Source organism: Schistocerca cancellata, chromosome 4, assembly GCF_023864275.1.
Source record: "Schistocerca cancellata isolate TAMUIC-IGC-003103 chromosome 4, iqSchCanc2.1, whole genome shotgun sequence".
Lineage (NCBI taxonomy): Eukaryota > Metazoa > Arthropoda > Insecta > Orthoptera > Acrididae > Schistocerca > Schistocerca cancellata.
In genome coordinates this window covers 469,482,141-469,500,568 of record NC_064629.1, presented here as the reverse complement: position 1 = coordinate 469,500,568, position 18,428 = coordinate 469,482,141, and the positions used below count along the sequence as shown (strand labels likewise).

Sequence of the window (18,428 nt, the reverse complement as noted above, 5' to 3'; positions counted from 1 at the left end):
CAAATGCTGTACTAGCTCAACAAAATTGCTATTTTTACTGTGCTGGATGTGAAAGCAAATTGTCACTTTTCTGTATGCAGTATGGATAAGGCCTTAAGTGCTGGGATATGGAAAGATGCACAAAGGACAGGACCATCAGTGGTGCTAGTCTCCGAGTTGACTTATCAATGAACCTACTGTGGTGTGCGTACTGTAAGACCTTCGGTACACACACCATCAGATTATTTGACTTGTCACTCTAACGAAGTAGGCGAGTGTCATCAGTATGTCTCGTGGTCTTATCGTGGCGTGTTTATCTTCTGCCGTTAGGTCAGACAATAGGAATGCCACTTGCACGCTTAGAGTAGCAGATTGACGGTGACCATCTTTAAACAGAACTTGATTAATTTTCACACACATTTATTAAAATAATAACAACCATAAACCTTACTTAACTTGATTCTGGATGCTATTTACAATTGACAATCTGAAGTTCCTTTGGTATTGGTACATTTATCTTATTCTCACATCTCTCTGATACTTGACAAAGTGTCTATACATTTATCTTCATGGCTATGTACAGGAATATGATAATCTTATTAGGTGCAGACTGAAACTTGACTATAGACTGGTACAAACAAATGCAGACTAATGCAGACTGACTTATCAGAGGTCTGTACACTCGTTATAATACCTCGAGCGTTCAGGTATCACTGCGCGAGTGTAATCCGCGAGGAGAAAAGGTTCTACGTTAGCAGCAATCTCATTGGCTGGGTTACATATTAATACGCGGATCAGCGGAAGCAGTATTTGGTCCGTCTCTAAGACAGCGCCATCTTGTAGTGCGGAGACAGATGAGCGCTGCGCCTGCGCTGTTGTGCTTAGCGGGGCGCGCTCTAGTGGGAAAGTTGTGTACGCGCTGACTATGCAGAACTATGTACACAACACCTACACTACAAATTACTGATGACTGACTAAAGGTCATGGAAACAAGGTGTGAAGCTCAACTGAGAAGAATTTTGACGAATTTGCTAAATATGACATAGCTTGCAATGTGCACATAGACAGATGGTTGAAACAGACAAATGGCTCAAGGATCACCGAGCAAGACCACTGCAAACTGTGAACACATGTCCCTCCATTGCACATCCAAGGAAAGGGAAGGTTGGCTGGAGTTCTGTGGCAAACTCTTAGGCTGCGTGGCATTTCAGTAATCTTCTATGCCATTATCATCAAAGTCATAGAAGTTCTCCCCAGTTAAACAGTCCTCATCTCCCTGAGTCTACAGACAATGACATTCATCAATGTAAAGGCTGAAAACCAGTATGACTTCAAGGGCAACAAAGGAACAGTGGCCAAACAAATCAACACAACACCTGAGCAACAGAAGAAAAATATCCCAGTAATCAAGGCTCTTCTACAGGGATTGTCTTGGTTGTGCAATATGGAAATGCTCCACATAAAACAGTAATACATCAGGTTTGGGAAACAACTGGCAACTCAGCTAGCACTGAGGAAGCTGAGAAGACCAAACAGAGGACATATGACATGCCTGTGCCCTACAAAGGTAGGGGGATAACCTAGCAACACCCTTCAGTTTGCAGGGTACTAGCCACAAGCAAAGCAGTGAGTCGCCACTGGAACATCAATACTAACATGTCATCACCAGGCAAACACCGTTAGCACAGACGATGTCAAGAAGTCTAAGTGGAGAAGGACACAAGACATGCCTCCATTCTACTACCAGGTGGGGTAAGCTAGTAAAATTTTCCCCTTTCCACGAGAGCTCAGCAAACCTTGCCAGTGGCAGTAGAGGGGAGCACCAGCCATGAGAGAAGCAAAGATTCCCAACTGGAGTATTGACATAAACTTATTACTGCCACAGGTGATTACAATACCAGGACTGACAAAAAGACGATGCACACTAGAGAGCTGGAGGGTGAAATTCTCATGCTGACCAATGCCTTAAAAGAAGAAAGATTAGGGTTCAATATTCCATCAACAGCAAGGTCAATAGACACAGGGTTCAAGCTTGTATTGGGGAAACATGTAAATGGAAAGTGAACATGCCCTTTTGAAAGGAATCATTCTGGTTTCTGCCTTTAGAGGAACCTAAATCTGGTTGATTAAAGTGAATTTCAACCACCATCCTCTTGAAAGTGAATCTAGTACTTAACATTGCACCATCTCGCTCGGTGAAGCAGTTTTGAGGCTCATCTGACAGCTATCTGCTACACCCCAGGATATTGAAGGCCATACTTACTGTAGTAAAATGAAGGTGACTCAGCGTAGGTATTTTGAAGTTTCCACTAGCTTTAAGTTGAATTCTATGGGTGTGCTCTAAGCTCGCTTCAAATAAATCATCAATTCTGCATCTACATACACATTCTGAAAGCCACCATATGGCGCATGGTGGAGGATCCATTCCACCACTGTTAGCCAGTCCGTTTCCTGTTCCCTCGCAAATGAAGTGAGGGAGATAAAACTGTCTATATGCTTCTGTACGAGTCCTGATTTCATTTATTATCCTTCTGCAAGGCGCATGACGGTGGCAGAAGGATCAGTCTGCTGTCTGTCGCAGATGCTGGTCCTCTTGAAGTTTCACAACTGTGTTTTGCAAAGATAATGTCTTCTTCCATCCAAGGATTTCCAATCAAGTTCATGAAACATTTCTTTAATACACACATGTCAATTGAACCTATTGCTTACATATCTAGCAGCACACCTCTTAACTGCTTTGATGTCTTCCTTTAATTTGACCTGCTGGGGATCAGAAACAATCTGAATTCAATAATGGGGTGTACAAGTGTTCTGTACCCCATCTCATTCATAGATGAGCTACAGTTTCCTAGAATTCTTCCACTACACTGAAGTTGACCATTTGCCTTCTCTACAACCGATCTTATGTGTTTGTTTCATTTCACATTGCTTTGCAATGTTATACCTACATATTTAATATACATGACTGTCTCAAGCAACTCACCATCAATAGTGTCTTTGAACACCACAGGATATTTTTTTCTACTGTCTTCAGTAGCTTACATCTGACCACATTTAGAGTGACCTGCCATTCATCACATCAAGCAGAAATTCTATCGAAGTCATCTTTTATCCTCCCACAATCCTCAAAGGTGACTTGGGAGACATACCATTTTAGCACCACAGTCATCCATGTAAGAATTATTATGAAAAAACTGCATACAGATTAGCTTAAAACTGCTGCCCTTTTCCCCAAAAGGAAGGAATGAAACAGGTTGAAGAAAAGAGGAAAAGAATTGACATAGTGCTTTGACTTAAAGCCTACTGTACAAATATCTTACAAAATGTTTTGCATGGAATTCACTCTAATATTCTTTATATATACCAAAAACATCTAATTTTCTTACATGATTAAAATAATGTATTTTGTTAATATTTATATCGCTTCACATGAAACAATGTGCTTGAGAACACTTCAGTAGTTCATTTATAGGCTCAGTTCATTAAAGACGGCATTATTGCTGAACAATAATGTAACTCAACAGAGTGCCTGGAAATGAGGGTGTGCATTATTTGCTACACTTTTGTGGTGAGCAGTACCTCTAAACAGCACGAGCGAAATAGCGAGAATTCTCAGGATGGCTTAGAAGCAGTTTAAAAAAACTAAATGGTTCCAACATCTTGGGAAGATGGAGCATCAAATTCAAAAAGTGCAGAATCATCAGAAGAAATGTATGTTAAGTTTTAATTCAGTTTAATTTTCCATTGAGTAAAAAGATAGATGGATGAACAGAATGAATTTTGGGCACTAAACAGTGAGGTTGGCAATGCCCATTCTTTAATACTGAGGTACAAATAATCACTACCATTGAAATGAAAAATAAAGATGATGTATCTGCAAATGCACTCATTAAAATGCTGCACATATGTTCACCAGCATGTCTGTCTGTGCTGTTGTGAAGTATTCATAGAACAGTTTATTGCATAAATATGGATGACTGATCACATGATTAATAGGATGAACCAGTCATCCAGGAACACATTAAAATCTCTGTCAAATCAGGCAGGGCAAAAGTTCTGACATCACAGAAAATTACTTTTTTTTTCTTTTTGCTGTCTCTCACTGTCACCTGAAACTGAGGGCAAGTCCATTGGTAAGACAAACGTTTCTCTCTCGTCAGCATATAAAAGAGATGATATTAAAGCATGATGCACTGTAAGTGTTATTCCACAACAATGAATTCTGGCCGATCTTCATGCTGCAGTACATGAGCATTTGTCATTCATTGATCAGTGTCCAATAAAAAGGCGAGTATGGACCGCTTCATCTTTCCTTTGTGACTGGAAGGAAGGTGCCACGGTTGGATTGTCGGTTTTGAGTGGCCACAGTTTGTTTGTCACTGTCTCTCTCTCAGCCATCTTCCTCCTTGTTTGTTTACCATGATAATACAATCTCTGAGGGAATATTATACTGAGCCATTGTGTTTCCCCGGCAGTGTGCTTTTTTTGCCGCTTTGCCAGCTACGTTGTTTCCTTTTATCTCTGTTTGTCCAGGTATCCAGCTGAATTCCACCTCTTTTATGCCTTTGCAGGAGAAACAAATGTCTTGGAACATCTGAAATATCTTATTTGCTGGGTACATTCGTTGAATAGCCTGCAGAGCAATCTAAGTCTAAAGAACAACTTTTAAAGCTACAAAACACACCAATGCACAGGGAAAAAGTGTTATGTTTCATAGTTCAAATGAGAGCAGAACGAACAGATCTGTCGTCTTCAGTTTCAAATAAAAAATTCTTCACTATTTAGATGATTCAGTTAGACAGGAGGCTCACTTGGCCCAATATCAAACCTTAAGGATTCATCTGACGAATACCAGCATTCAAGCTGCACTCGCACAATCAGCTCCAGTGCTGATTGTTGTTAATCACTGTTAGTCACATACAGAAGCCAGCAATCAGAATGGATGGAACTTGTAAACATTTAGTAGAACTAAGTAACATGACCTCCTGTATTTACATGCTTCAGCTATATCATTGTGACTTTCACCATACTATCTAAATACAGTTTTAATAATAGCAAATTGTTTACAAGCATTCTCATACACACTTCTCATTTTGCAAGAATCAAGAACAAGAAAAACTGATACAAAAATGAATAAATGAAATTACCAGGGAAACAAAAGTGGCTGAATGGAGAACACCACATTGGAGTCAGAGGAACACAGCAACTGGGCCAACACTTGTATCCTGATCCATCTCAGAATAAAGGCTCACACATTTTATTTTAGTTAATGCAGACCACCAAACCATACACAGTGCTTTCAGCAATATGATAATTAAGATTTAAAAATGCTAGTTCATTGTAAATCATATCCATTAGTGACTGACAGGTTCAGCAACAAGAAATATACAAAATAACTTAAGGCATTTCACTTCTATTAATTCACGTGGAATGGAAAAAGAAAAGCATAGTGGCCATGATTCCCTCAACCCCCCCCCCCCCCCAATTTTTTTTGCCTCAAATGTGACAGAAGCTAGGGTGAGATGTGTTCTTTCAAAACACTGTAATGATGATGTTGAGAAAGACAAAATTGGCAGACACGGGCAACATAACTGTCAGAGGTTGGTGATGATTATATAAGACAGCACACTTTGAGTTATCCTTCTGTCAAATCACTTTACTGTAGGCAGAAGTCATCAAGAAGGTATCTTGATTCAAGACTGAGTATTACAATAATGTGCAACGACTGTAAATCCTGATGTCAAGAAAAGCACTGCAAGTCAGCACATCGTCCAAAACACAGACAAATATCCTAAGAGTGCAATTTAAGGTTCTTTAGAGCAAAGAAAGATCAGTGCCATAAATGTTTTGTATTCAATTCACTGACATGAAAGGGATTTGTCAAAGCAATAAGAACGTGACATTTACAGAGGAGAGATTTGACTCAAAAGAAATGCAACAAAGACAAAATGTTAGCATGCAGCTATCTGAGTGTTGGGCTGTAAATTTCCATATTCAAGCTCCAGTGAACACTCCAAAAGAACTTAGTGGTCAAATATTCTTCTTGAGAAAACTGGCAGTGTGTAATTTTACTATATATAGTGTCAACTAACATTACCACATGTGTCTAAAATTACCTAAAGGTGTAATTAGGCATCACCCATGTGAGGATGACATCAGAATTACATATGGGTTAGCAGAACTACTCTATGTTTCTGTATATCACCGTGTCCATGAACAATCCAACGTTGCTGTCCAGTCTTTTTTTTAATAGATCACAAAGACCTGGAGTGTTGTTCACTCCAAGACAGTGAATAAAAGCAAGTATGTGCCACTGTACATCCCTGAAGCACAGGTAAAATCATTTGATGATGTGGGAAGAATCACCACCCTTTCATCATCTTCCAGCACTATGCTGTATGACAATTTCCTTAACTTTAAGAATAACCACAAGGATATCTCCAAAATTCTAACGCACAATGTTTGCTCACTCCACTGTGTAAGAAACAATTTTTTTTTTTTTTTTTTTTTTTTTTTTTAAGGAAGGAATCTGATCGTCCTTCCCTGAAGTAAGCTTGAAAAGGTAAGGATGGTCTTTTACATGTATGTTCTCTAGGAGTGACACAGGCACTTCTGAGAGAATGCCATGAATATTACTGCAATTTGTTGACTGGTGAAATTGTGCGAGATTTAACACCTGAACCAAGCCTGAAGAGGACTCTGATGTAGATGAAAACAATTTTTGATTAGATTCTTTGTTAACAGTTCATCAATTGAATCTTTGGTTTGTACTCTCTCTTGATTTGTTTCACCATGAAAGGTATTTTGGCTAGCAGTATGTATGATTTACTTGTAACACATACATGAAAGTCTAATAAGTCTTTCTAATTCCAGAACAACAATTTTGCAATATCCTCCAAGACGGAATGGATATAGCTATGAATCTCATATCCCAACATTATTAAGTATGGTAGCAATAAATCAAATGCGAAATGAATTCTTAAATTCCCATTGTGGATTTTTATGGCTTGCTAAACCTTTCAACCTCCTGTACCTCAAAACAAGTAAAATTCACATTTGTTTTTAGTTATAAATGGAACTATAAGTATTACCCAGGAAATCAAACTGAAAATTTAACCAGGGTGGTAGCACCATTGATTTTATAGTAGAGAAACAAAGTTAGGAGTCATTAACAATGTACACTCCAGTATCCTGACAACTGTGTGCTGCCACCACGCATCACGTGTTGCAGACTGGAACTTTTGTTTGACAATATTCCTTGGGTGACATAAATTTGTGTTTCTTCTAAATAAACCACTGGCCACTTTAATTATTATGACATATATTTTCATAAAATGTAATGTAGTTTGCCATTTTTTAAACTACGTCACCTCATTCATACAGGATAACTCATTCATTCAAGCACAATTTAAAAACATATTTCAAATAAACGACAATTTTTCTCACAAATGGAGCATGCAGGTCAAGATAGGTATCACAAAATGGACTGAATGCAAATTTACCAATCATCCATTACAACAGTAGCTGCATTAGCAATGGTGAGATACTCTATTGTATATAGCATCACATTGATGTGATGTAGATAACAGGATCATTGTTACTCTTATAAAAACAATTTATTTTTATTGCTAACAAAATGTTGGTGTGTATGGCTGAAAATAAGGGTGATGATGATGATGTTTGGTTTGTGGGGCGCTCAACTGCGTGGTTATCAGTGCCCGTACAATTACCCAATCTTTGCTCAGTCCAATTTCGCCACTTTCCTGGATGATGATGAAATGATGAGGACAACACAAACACCCAGTCATCTCGAGGCAGGTGAAAATCCCTGACCCTGCCGGGAATCGAACCCGGAACTCCATGCTCGGGAAGCGAGAACGCTACCGCGAGACCACGAGCGGCGGACAATAAAGAAAATAAGGGTGAAGACCACTGTATTTAAGTTGAATGTTTGTTTATGGCAGCGAAATTAAAATATGAAAAGCCATGTTGCAAAATGTTATGATGTAAGTTTCCTCTAAAATTTATTGAAAACTAAATGACACTATGACAAGATGTCCTTCATACAATGTTCATGATGTGAGAACAATTTATCTTACTAGTATTTCTACATCAACCATCACTCTAAGAACTGTTAAATCATAATACAATTTTTAAAAAAGATTGTATGTGCCTAATGCATATGAACTCAACTGCACTTTCTCTCTTTGTCATCTTTTTTATAATCAACATAATGTAGGCAGTTACCAGTTCTCATCAAAAGTAAACTAATAATAATGAAAACGAAAAAGGAAAAAAGAATCCATTGAATAGTAGGTTTGAACCCGCAAACCACAGTGTAATTGCCTGCAACCTTACACACTGCACTATCGTGCTCTTTCGAGGCTGTGGTCATTTTAATAAATCGTAAGTAAATTCACCAGGTTGACAATTCTTGAGTGAAAGGCCACATGAATGAACGATTTTATGGTTAGGTAACAGACACCTTAAACAACATCATTTAGTCCATTTTGTGATACCTATCCTTGACCCCATGGCCTCTCCTCACTGGCGTTTCTTACTAGCTTCCACCTCTGCATAACAAACTGTGAAGTTCTAGCAATGTTGGTACTTCCCTGTACTGTTCATGTCACAGAAATTGCAGCCAAGTAACTTTTTTGTATCTGTAGTGATTCGGATTCCTCTCCTAACATGGATGTGGACACAACAGATACAGTGTAGCTGTTTTATTGTGCCACTGCACAGCCAAGTTGATGCAGTTTGTTTCCAGTCTCAAGAGGTTACTGATTTGGAACTGTTTTACTTCTATGCCGACTTTGCTACGTCCTGGACTCGTTACTGCTTCGTTCATTTCGTGAACTCAATCTATTGCAGACTTGCAGGAATGTGTGTTCATTCCCCTGAGGTTCGGTGTACCCACCGGAGCAAATGACAATAGAACAGTCTCTACCCATGCCACGCAGCTTAGAAAAATATTTAGCAACATTGCCAAGGCACATATATAGTGTGCATTTTGCTGCTTTTTATTTTCAATTGCACTCACTTAAGCATTGTGCATGAATGAGAATGTAATCAACAAGTAAAATATAGCACTTATACTGTGACACAATAGGACCATCAGCCACAAGCCCAGGCACTGAGGCAACATGCATTACCGGATCACTGGTTAGCCTCACAAGTATCAATGTTCTTGGTCTCATCCTTGCCATTTCGTACAGTTTTTTTAAAGCAACATTATGTGTAAATACATGTCTAATTGGTCTTATTTTTTGCCTTTTTTACAGTGGTACACCATACAGGACATTTATTTATTTATTTTTGAGCTCCAGGGACCTTGATGAGAGTCCATCACTAAGATTTAGAATGTGTCAGATTATTACAGTAATAACCATAAGTAAATGATCATAAGGCTTACAATTTAAAACATATGTTAAACAGGTACAAAAAAAGTTAAGTCAAATTGCCCAGATAATAACACAGATAATTGTAGTAATAGTCACACAACAAATGCTTACACTCTACTTCATATATAATGTGTTCTGTCAATATGTGAGATACTAGTGCTGTATAGGAAGTTCATATAATAATGCTTAAAATTAAGCATAGTTCACAAAATATTACACACAGTCAAAAAAAATTCCTGTAAAGAACAGAAAGCACTATTCAAAAGAACAAGTTTTAGTTGTTTCTTGAATTTAGTCAGCTCTCGAATGACTGATCTGGCACTAACTGGAAGTTTATTGTATACCTTTATATTTGAATAATGTACTCTTTTCTGCACCACACTCTGACTTTTTTATATCTTTGTGAAGATCATGATATGCACTGTTTGTTTTGCAACTTGTACTATTCTTAATGACAAAATACATAAGCAAAAAAATGTGCTGTCATGGCATGGTGAGGACCTCCATCTGTTCAAATACATTTCTGCAACAGCATATATGGTGTACTCTATGTATAATTCTGATGATGGACTGGTTTCTGCTGTATCTGATACCATGTTATCAGTGAATCAAAATATCAATGGTAGGCAGCACTGATTATTTCCCGGTCAAAAATGGATACAATCAAGTGAATGGTAAATGCTGCTGAATTCAGTCTCTTATATAGATTGAGGATGTGAATTATCCAGTTGGTGGTTGTTAACATGTAATCTCAGGATTCTAGAAGACCCAACTCCCAGTATATCTTTGCAATCACACTTGATTTCAACATTTTCCTCTTTTTTATGTGCTATGTGAAACTGAACGAACTGAGTCTTGTTAAAATTGAGGGACAGACCATTTGAAGTGAATCACTCTACAGCTTCTTTGAATGTGCCCGTCACAGTATTCTCTTGACTGCAGTTATGTGGGTACTTTGTCGATCATTATGGTTGCATCATCTGCAAATAAGACGAAGTGTGCTTTTTGGCTAATGCAGCTCATTGAAGAGGATTAAGAATAGTAAAGTAAAAAGCACTGCCCTGTGGTGCTCCACATTTGATGTTAAAAAAATTAATAATTGAAGTTGTGTATATGTTTAATAGATTTTGAACTTTTCTGTTTTCTTGCCTAAAATAATGACATACTGCTCAAACAATGGAAATTAAAGCATGTCACGTGTAAATGATGGGATAGATGAAGTTAAAAAAAAATCAGTGTAAACATGTTTCACTCACTTTCAATATATTATCGCCTATGATATCCTATTTTGGTGGAAAACTCTTCCTTGACAAAGCATACTCCTTGCCAAGAAATGGACAGTCAGAATGATCTGTAGTTTCCTCACAAGATATGTGTGTGATAATACAGAACTATTCAAAAGATTGGCAACACTCAACTCATCAGAAATTGTACTGGATAACACTATTTTAACTATATTCTGAGAGGTGTTCACTGTTCTGAAGGTTCTACTTTCAATAGGTTTCCTGCAGAACCGTTTTCTTGTTTTTTTTTTTTTAGATAAAACACAGGTTTCCTAATAAAGTCAAAAGGTTTCCTTCGAACATACTTACAGGGTGCATCAAAAAGAGTCATCCGATTTAAAGAAAAAAAATTATAACTATTATTTTATTTGATATATGTGAGTGAATAATGAACTGTTGGAAAGAGCACATTCTCGAGTTTTTCATGGTTCCTGCTAGGTAGCAGCAATGTTAACCCACTTCAGTTCTAGAGAAAATGCTGTCAGGACAACAGAAAGCGTTTTGAGTTCTATGTTTTGTGCAGTGCAGGTCAGTAATAACTGTTCAGCACCGCTTTTGTGCTGGATATAGTGTGGATCCAACATAGTTTCACAAATAGTCTGTAGAAATCCGTTTGCCGCGCAACTCCACAGCTCGACATGCCCCCGATGTCCATCCAGCATGTGTTGCATCGACGTTTACACATGAAACCATGAATTCAGCTACTGCAAGGTCTCCATGAAGGTGACAAACAACAATGTGTGGAGTTCAGTAATTTTGTTATTGACAAGATGGAGGATGACAGTTTTCTTCCATGCTTGGTGTTTAGTGACAAGCCAACATTCCATTTAAATGGAAAGGTGAACCGTCATAATGTGAGACTATGCGAAATGGAACAATCGCATGGAGTTGTTCAACATGAGAGGGACTCTCCAAAATTTAATGTGTTTTGTGCAGTTTCACAGGAAAAGATGTATGGTTCATTTTTCTTTGCCGAGAACACTGTTACAGGAAGCACATATCTCGATATGCTTGAGAACTTTCTTTTCCCACAGTTGGAGACTGATTTGAATGACTTCATTTACCAACAGGATGGGGTACCACCACACTGGCATCTAGAAGTGTGGGAATTTTTAAATCAAAAGATTACTAAACAATGGATTGGTCGCACTGGACCAAATGATTCAGCCTTACATTACTGGTCTCTAACGTCACGGGACCTGATTGTATGTGATTATTTCTTGTGGGGGTTTCAGCCTATGTGCCTCTATTACCAACAAAAATCAATGAACTGAGGCATCGCATAACAGCAGCTGTGGAAGCTGTAACTCTAGACATGCTCGCTACAGTGTGGGAACAATTTGAATACCACACTGACATATCCCGTGCATCTCAAGAGGGACCATACTGAAGACCTATGGGGGCAAAAAATCTTTGAGTTTCCTGTTCATCAAAAACAAAATTCATTGTAAATGTTTATTAGTTTCAGAAATATAGACATGTCAAATCAGATGACTCTTTTTTGAGACACCCTGTTTTTTATTCTGGACAGGAGTTATTCACACTAATTTACAGATTTTCCCCCTGTAATGCATTACTCATTTGTATAAACCAACACAAATATTTTGTTTTCTTGTGTTGCTTCAGTTTTTATCATTATTTTATGAATTATGAAGTGACTCTTCAGTGACAGAGTGAGTGTGGTTCATGTGGTCACACAGAACCCAAAGGACATGAGAAAAGAAACAAGGGAAAAACTGAGCCACTTTCCACACTTCCACATTTGCTACTAGAAGAGCAGTACTACCTACTGTTACTGAAACTGGCCACTGGAGGCAGACAGAAGGAGGAAGGAGGAGATTATTGTTTAATGTCCCATCAACAATGAGATCATTAGAGATGAAGCAAAAGCTTAGCTTAGGGAAGGAAATCAGCTGTGTGGTTTCAAAGGAACTACTCTAGCCTTTGCCTGATACGATTTAGGGAAATCACAAAAAACATAAGTCAGGATGGTTGGATGCAGGTTTGAACCATTGTCCTCCTGAATGCAAGTGCAACGTCATAACCACTATGCTACATTGCTCAGTAGGCAGGTAGAAGAGACACCTTATTGGATTGCAACAAAATTCCTGTTTGGTGGTTATTTTGTCCTATTGGTACCAATTTTTTTATAAGCTCCCTGTAAATTTGCCATAAAATCAAGAATCATTTGACTAAATTTAATGAATTATTATGGAATACTATGAATTAATGAACAATAATGTCTGTACAAAAATAATTACAAATTATTACCAGCAAAATGTGTGTGAAGAATGTGCCCTATTTTTGTACAACATCCTAGCATTTGCCTCGAATTTTTTGGGAAAACCACAAAAAACCAAAATCGTACAATGCTCAACAAATTATTTTAATTACAGAACTCAATCTCAATGCTATAAACGCATGAAGCACCTTTCTGACAAATATACTACGATTATAACAGCAACAATGGAACGAAAAAGGAGTTGTGGGGAAAGTATTAAATGACACTTAAAATATGATCAACATGTAGATATCATAAGGTATTAGAAATTTGTTAAAAATAATAATAATAATAATAATAATAATAATAATAATAATAATAATTGGTAGAAAAAAACTGACACATGCACATAGCGTTTTGTAAATTCAAACATTCACATGCAGCAAATTCTCATTCAAAGCCTTTTGTACATACCAGTTGCCAATCCTTTGCGCATTGAAACAATGGAAATACATTATCAATATGAAATAATTAAAATCAGGAGAACTATTGAGAAACTTCATTTCTCTCTCTCTCTCTCTCTCTCTCTCTCTCTCTGACACACACACACACACACACACACACACACACACACACACACACACACACTTTTGCACAGGAAAATTATACATCTACATAGCAGTTATTATAAGAGATGAATGATATTTGTATCTATTAATCATTTCCAGGATATTCCCACTTGGGTTTCATCAAATCAATTAAAATGGCAGTATTCAGAATTTTCTCTAAAATGTGAGACAAAGAATTCTAATAGCATATATCACATTTAAGGAAATAACTAGACACACCTCCCCTAACTGCAAGCACGATAAGATCTTGAACAACTGGCAGGGCATTTCCATGTAATTGTTCTTCATTAAGAAGCAGGTCCACATATGCATCTGCTTTTTGACTGCATTTCCCCTCAATCATTAATATCATCACAGATTCTACCTATAAAAGATTACAGCAGTGATCATTATTGAAGCAAACACCTACCCTGGTTGAAAAAAAATCACGAATAAATTAAAGAAAACAATGTTGCCATTAAAAAAAATCATTGAATTTTTTATAGTACTGAAGCTTTTGTTTAAAACATTCTAATAATCTTAATACTTCTGGCATGATTAGGCTAGTGAGTTTGTGATTAAAACATCTAACTACTCTGACATTAAAAAGTGACTGTCTTAGCATGCAGTAAACTAACTAGTACACGATTTACTTAATTATTTAATAAAGTTCAGACTTGACATTACAATAGAAACAGATACCAGAAAAATAAGAATCCAATAGTGTCACCAGCAAGAAATGTAGGGAGGCAGTGACTGAAATACAAAACAGGACTAACTCTACCAGAAAGCAGTCAGAAGGAACTTCTGAAAGTAGATGTTAATAAAATGACCGCTGACATGGGACTTGGATTGCTTTTATACACAAAAAAGTGTGGCTAGAGTGCTTGCATAACTGCAAACAGAATATAGCCCTAACAGCATGTGGAATACAAAAATCAAAAGAAGCAACAAAGAGTAACAGAGGGCCCTTGTAAATAAGATATGTGCTGAGCAGTTACAACATTCTGATGGCTACCAGTTGTAATATATGCTCAATTATCTCCTTATTAGTTAAATTCAGCATTTTCAGATTCAATGAATAACTGGGTTATATGAAAGAATATAAGCAACAATTTCACTCAAAAATTGGTCACCTTAAAAAAAATTAGATAAGAACAAAAGATGCTCAATTCATAACACAAACAGCAGTTTATATATCAACTCCAGTGTCAGTCTCTAGTGTGTTAAGAAAGCTTCAAAGCAAGCCTTAATGTTGAAGTAGGCATTGTTAGATACTTCTGCACACCTCTTTTGCTTATTCCATATCCAAGACCATTCCATAGAGAATCAGTGCAGGGAAAATTCACATTTTGGCTCTGACATAGATATTTGCTGTGCATTTATATTTTTCCAATATGTCCCCATCCATCCTTCAGTGGAAACAATATGGAAGTTTACATTTTAATGTAATGCTATGTATAAGATGGATGGCACTTTGTACTTTAAGACCTGATAGTGTAACTAAAACCTTTCTTCAATCACAATTTCAAAAGAAGCCCTCTCGTTATAACAAAATAAAAGTGGCTGGATGGCTCATTAGGAAGAGCAGTACCTACAAACCATCTTTCTTGGTCGAGTCCCACTGCAAGATAGTTTTATTTAAAGTAACAGGACTGTACATGTTAAAAGGCTTTTCCATCTTGAAGGAGCAATTTAACTTCCAATATGGGTGTAAAATGTATCCTGCATAACTGGTGCAGGAGGACAGTATTTTAAGGCCCTTATGAGAGGGCTGCCATGTAGCTACATTACATTTTGAAATGCACTGAAACACACATGGAAATTCATGCAAGTTAACTTCAGAATTCATACAATATAACTTCACCCAATTTTGAAAAAAGAGACAGCATTGGTCGTATATTTTTCTATTGCAAAATCGATTTTCTGTCACTGAGTGACCATCTTCAGTGCTATATTGTATAACAAATTGGGATGCACTGTTGTTACTAAGCTTACAGCAATCACATAGAGTCTATGTGATTGCCGTAAGCTTAGTAACAACAGTGCATCCCAATTTGTTATACAATATAGCACTGAAGATGGTCACTCAGTGACAGAAAATCGATTTTGCAATAGAAAAATATACGACCAATGCTGTCTCTTTTTTCAAGTATACCTGTTACCTGGTCGTAGTGCACAAGACAACATGGAGTCGCCATTCACCAAATTTGTCCCATACCCTAAAGCTGACATTCAATGAAGAGTTATCTTTCTGCATGTGTAAGCATAATGGAATTTTGCACTACATCTACACTCTGCAAAGTGAAGTGCATGGCAAAGTGTACATCCCACTGTACCGGTTATTAGGGTTTTCCTCTATCCCATTCACATACGGGGCATGAAGAGAATGACTATTTCAATGACTAATGACTCTGTGTGCATTGTGATTAATCTAAGCTTGTTATTATGGTCCCCATGAGAGTGGTAAGTAAGGGGTGGTAGAGTATTCCTACAGTTATCATTTAAAGCCGGTTCTTGAAGTTTCGTAAGTAGGCATTCCCGGGATAGTTTACGTCTATCTTAAAGAGTATGCCTTTTCAGTTCTTTCAGCATCTCAATGACTCTCTTCCACAGGTCAAACAAACCTAAGGCCATTTGTGCTGCCCTTGTCTGTATACATTAAATGTCTCAGTACTACTTGGCGTGGGTCCCACACACATGAGCAACATTCTAGGATGACTCTCATGCATTTAAAGTAGACTGAAAATGTTTCTCCTTGACAATTTCTTCTATTCCACAGAAGAATTTCTATTATTGTAATGTATAAAAGGTAATGAGGTTGAATTACTAACTCACATCTGATTTTTTTTTTAAAGAAAAAGTAGGGGGGGGGGGGGGGATCTTATAAATTTCAACATATAGCCACATACACAAATTAATTCGCAACAGGAATGTAAAATGACTCATTTCACATCATTATGATTTATTGTGCAAAGTGATCCATGGAATATGAAAATAACTAACACAAGTGATTTGTAAGTATTTTCTCAATAAACCAACGTCTCCTATCTGATTTACCCATGACTGAGCTTATGTGAGTGTTCTACTTCATATCCCTACACAGTGTTACACCCAGGTATTTGTATGGATTTACCGATTCCAACTGTGACTCACTGATATCGTAGGACCTTTTTTTTTTTTGTGAAGTACACACTTGCATTCCTGCCAAGCCAGTCTTTGCACCACTTTGAAATATCATAAAGATCTGATTGAATATTTGTACAGCATTTTTCAGAGAGTACTTCATTACAGATAACTGCATCATCTGCAAAAAGTCTGAGGTCACTATTAATACTGTCCACAAGGTCATCAATATACAACATGAACAGCAAGGGTCCATACACACTTTCTTGGAGCACTCCTGAAGTTATTTCTATATATGTCAGTGATTCTCCATCCAATATAACATGCTGTGTCCTCCCTACCAAAAAATCCATAATCCAGTCATAACGTTGCTTGAGATTCTACATAATCATACTTTTCATTATAAGCCTGGAGGTGGTACTGAGCCAAATGCTTTTTAGAAATCAAGAAATACTGAATCTACCTGTCTGCTTGATCCATAGCTTTCATTAAGTCATGTGAGAAAAGTGAAAGTTGTGTTTCCCATGTTCATTGTTTTCGAAATCCATGTTCCATGAACAATGTAAATCTGTTGAAGGTACCTCACTGTGGCTGTGCCCTTCCAAAGGAACCACCCCGGCATTGGCCTATGCAGTTTAGGGAAATCACAGAAAATCTAAATCTGGATGGCCAGACGCTGGTTTGATCTGTCGTCCTCCTGAACTCAAGTCCTGTGTGCTAACCACTGCACTACCCCACTTGGTTGGTTTGTTCAACAGATCTACAATAAGTTGAAGTTAGAAGAGAGGGATTCCATCAGGCCCTGGGGGCTTTGTTCAGTTGTAATGATCTCAGCCACTTCTCAATAACACTGACACTAGTATCTATTTCATTCATCTTTTCAGCGGTACAAGAATTAAATTGTCACAATATTCCTGGGTTTTTTCGTTTGTGAAGGAAAATTTGAAAACAGAGTTAGGCATTTATGCTTCTGAATTACTACCCTCAATTTCAGTTCCTCTCTCATCTGAGAGTGAGTGGACACTAACAGCCTTTACAAAAAACCAGAATTTCTATGGGTTTTGCAAGAGATACCTCAACAGTATTCTGCTATGGTACTCACTAAAGGCTTCACACGTTGCTCTTTTGACAGCCAAATTTGTATCATTCTGCATCTCTCTGCCTAAAGGCACATGTTTCACTTTTTACGTGTTATGCAACAGTCTCAGTCTCTATTTCTTTACAATAGCTGTATGCCATGGAGTGTCCCTCCAACTATGAACTGTTCTAATGGGTACACAGCTATTCAGTATGTGCTCAACCATTCTTTTTAACTTGAGCCGTAGTTCGTCTGCATGCCTCTGTCCTGAGTTATAAGTTTCAAGTTTCTTATTGAGGTATGACATTAGTTACTGCTTCTTTATCTAGTTTATTGAACATATCAATCTTTCTACTTGTTTTAGTTGCCCTGTTTACGTTGGTAACCATTGTTGCTACAACTGCCACATAGTCACTGATTCCAGTTTCAACATGGACATCTTCAAAGAGGTCTGGTGTATTTGTTACCATTAGATCGAATATACAGTACTTCCATCAAGAGTGGGGTTCTATCTGTTCTAGGTAGTTTTCATAGAATACATTTAGTAATGTTTCACAGGATGTCTTGTCATGTCCACCACCAACTTTAACTATCCCAATCGATTGTTGGATGATTAAAGTCACCTCCAATGACTGGCATACTTACGTACAAGTGAACTGAGATTTTTCCCAAAAGATTTTGGCCACATCAAGAGGTGAGCCAGGTGGTCCCTAGAAGGTTCCAATCACA

General features: G+C 37.5%; 1 protein-coding gene across 1 annotated transcript in view; it reads right to left on the bottom strand.

Moving 5' to 3' along the window:
- The window catches only part of LOC126185211 (transmembrane and coiled-coil domain-containing protein 4-like), a 136,103-nt gene that overhangs the window by 113,623 nt on the left and 4,052 nt on the right, over nucleotides 1-18,428 (bottom strand). Inside the window, exon 3 of the mRNA XM_049928094.1 lies at nucleotides 13,736-13,880. Within this exon, the coding sequence (XP_049784051.1) occupies nucleotides 13,736-13,880 (145 nt within the window). The remainder of the gene's footprint in view (nucleotides 1-13,735; nucleotides 13,881-18,428) is intronic.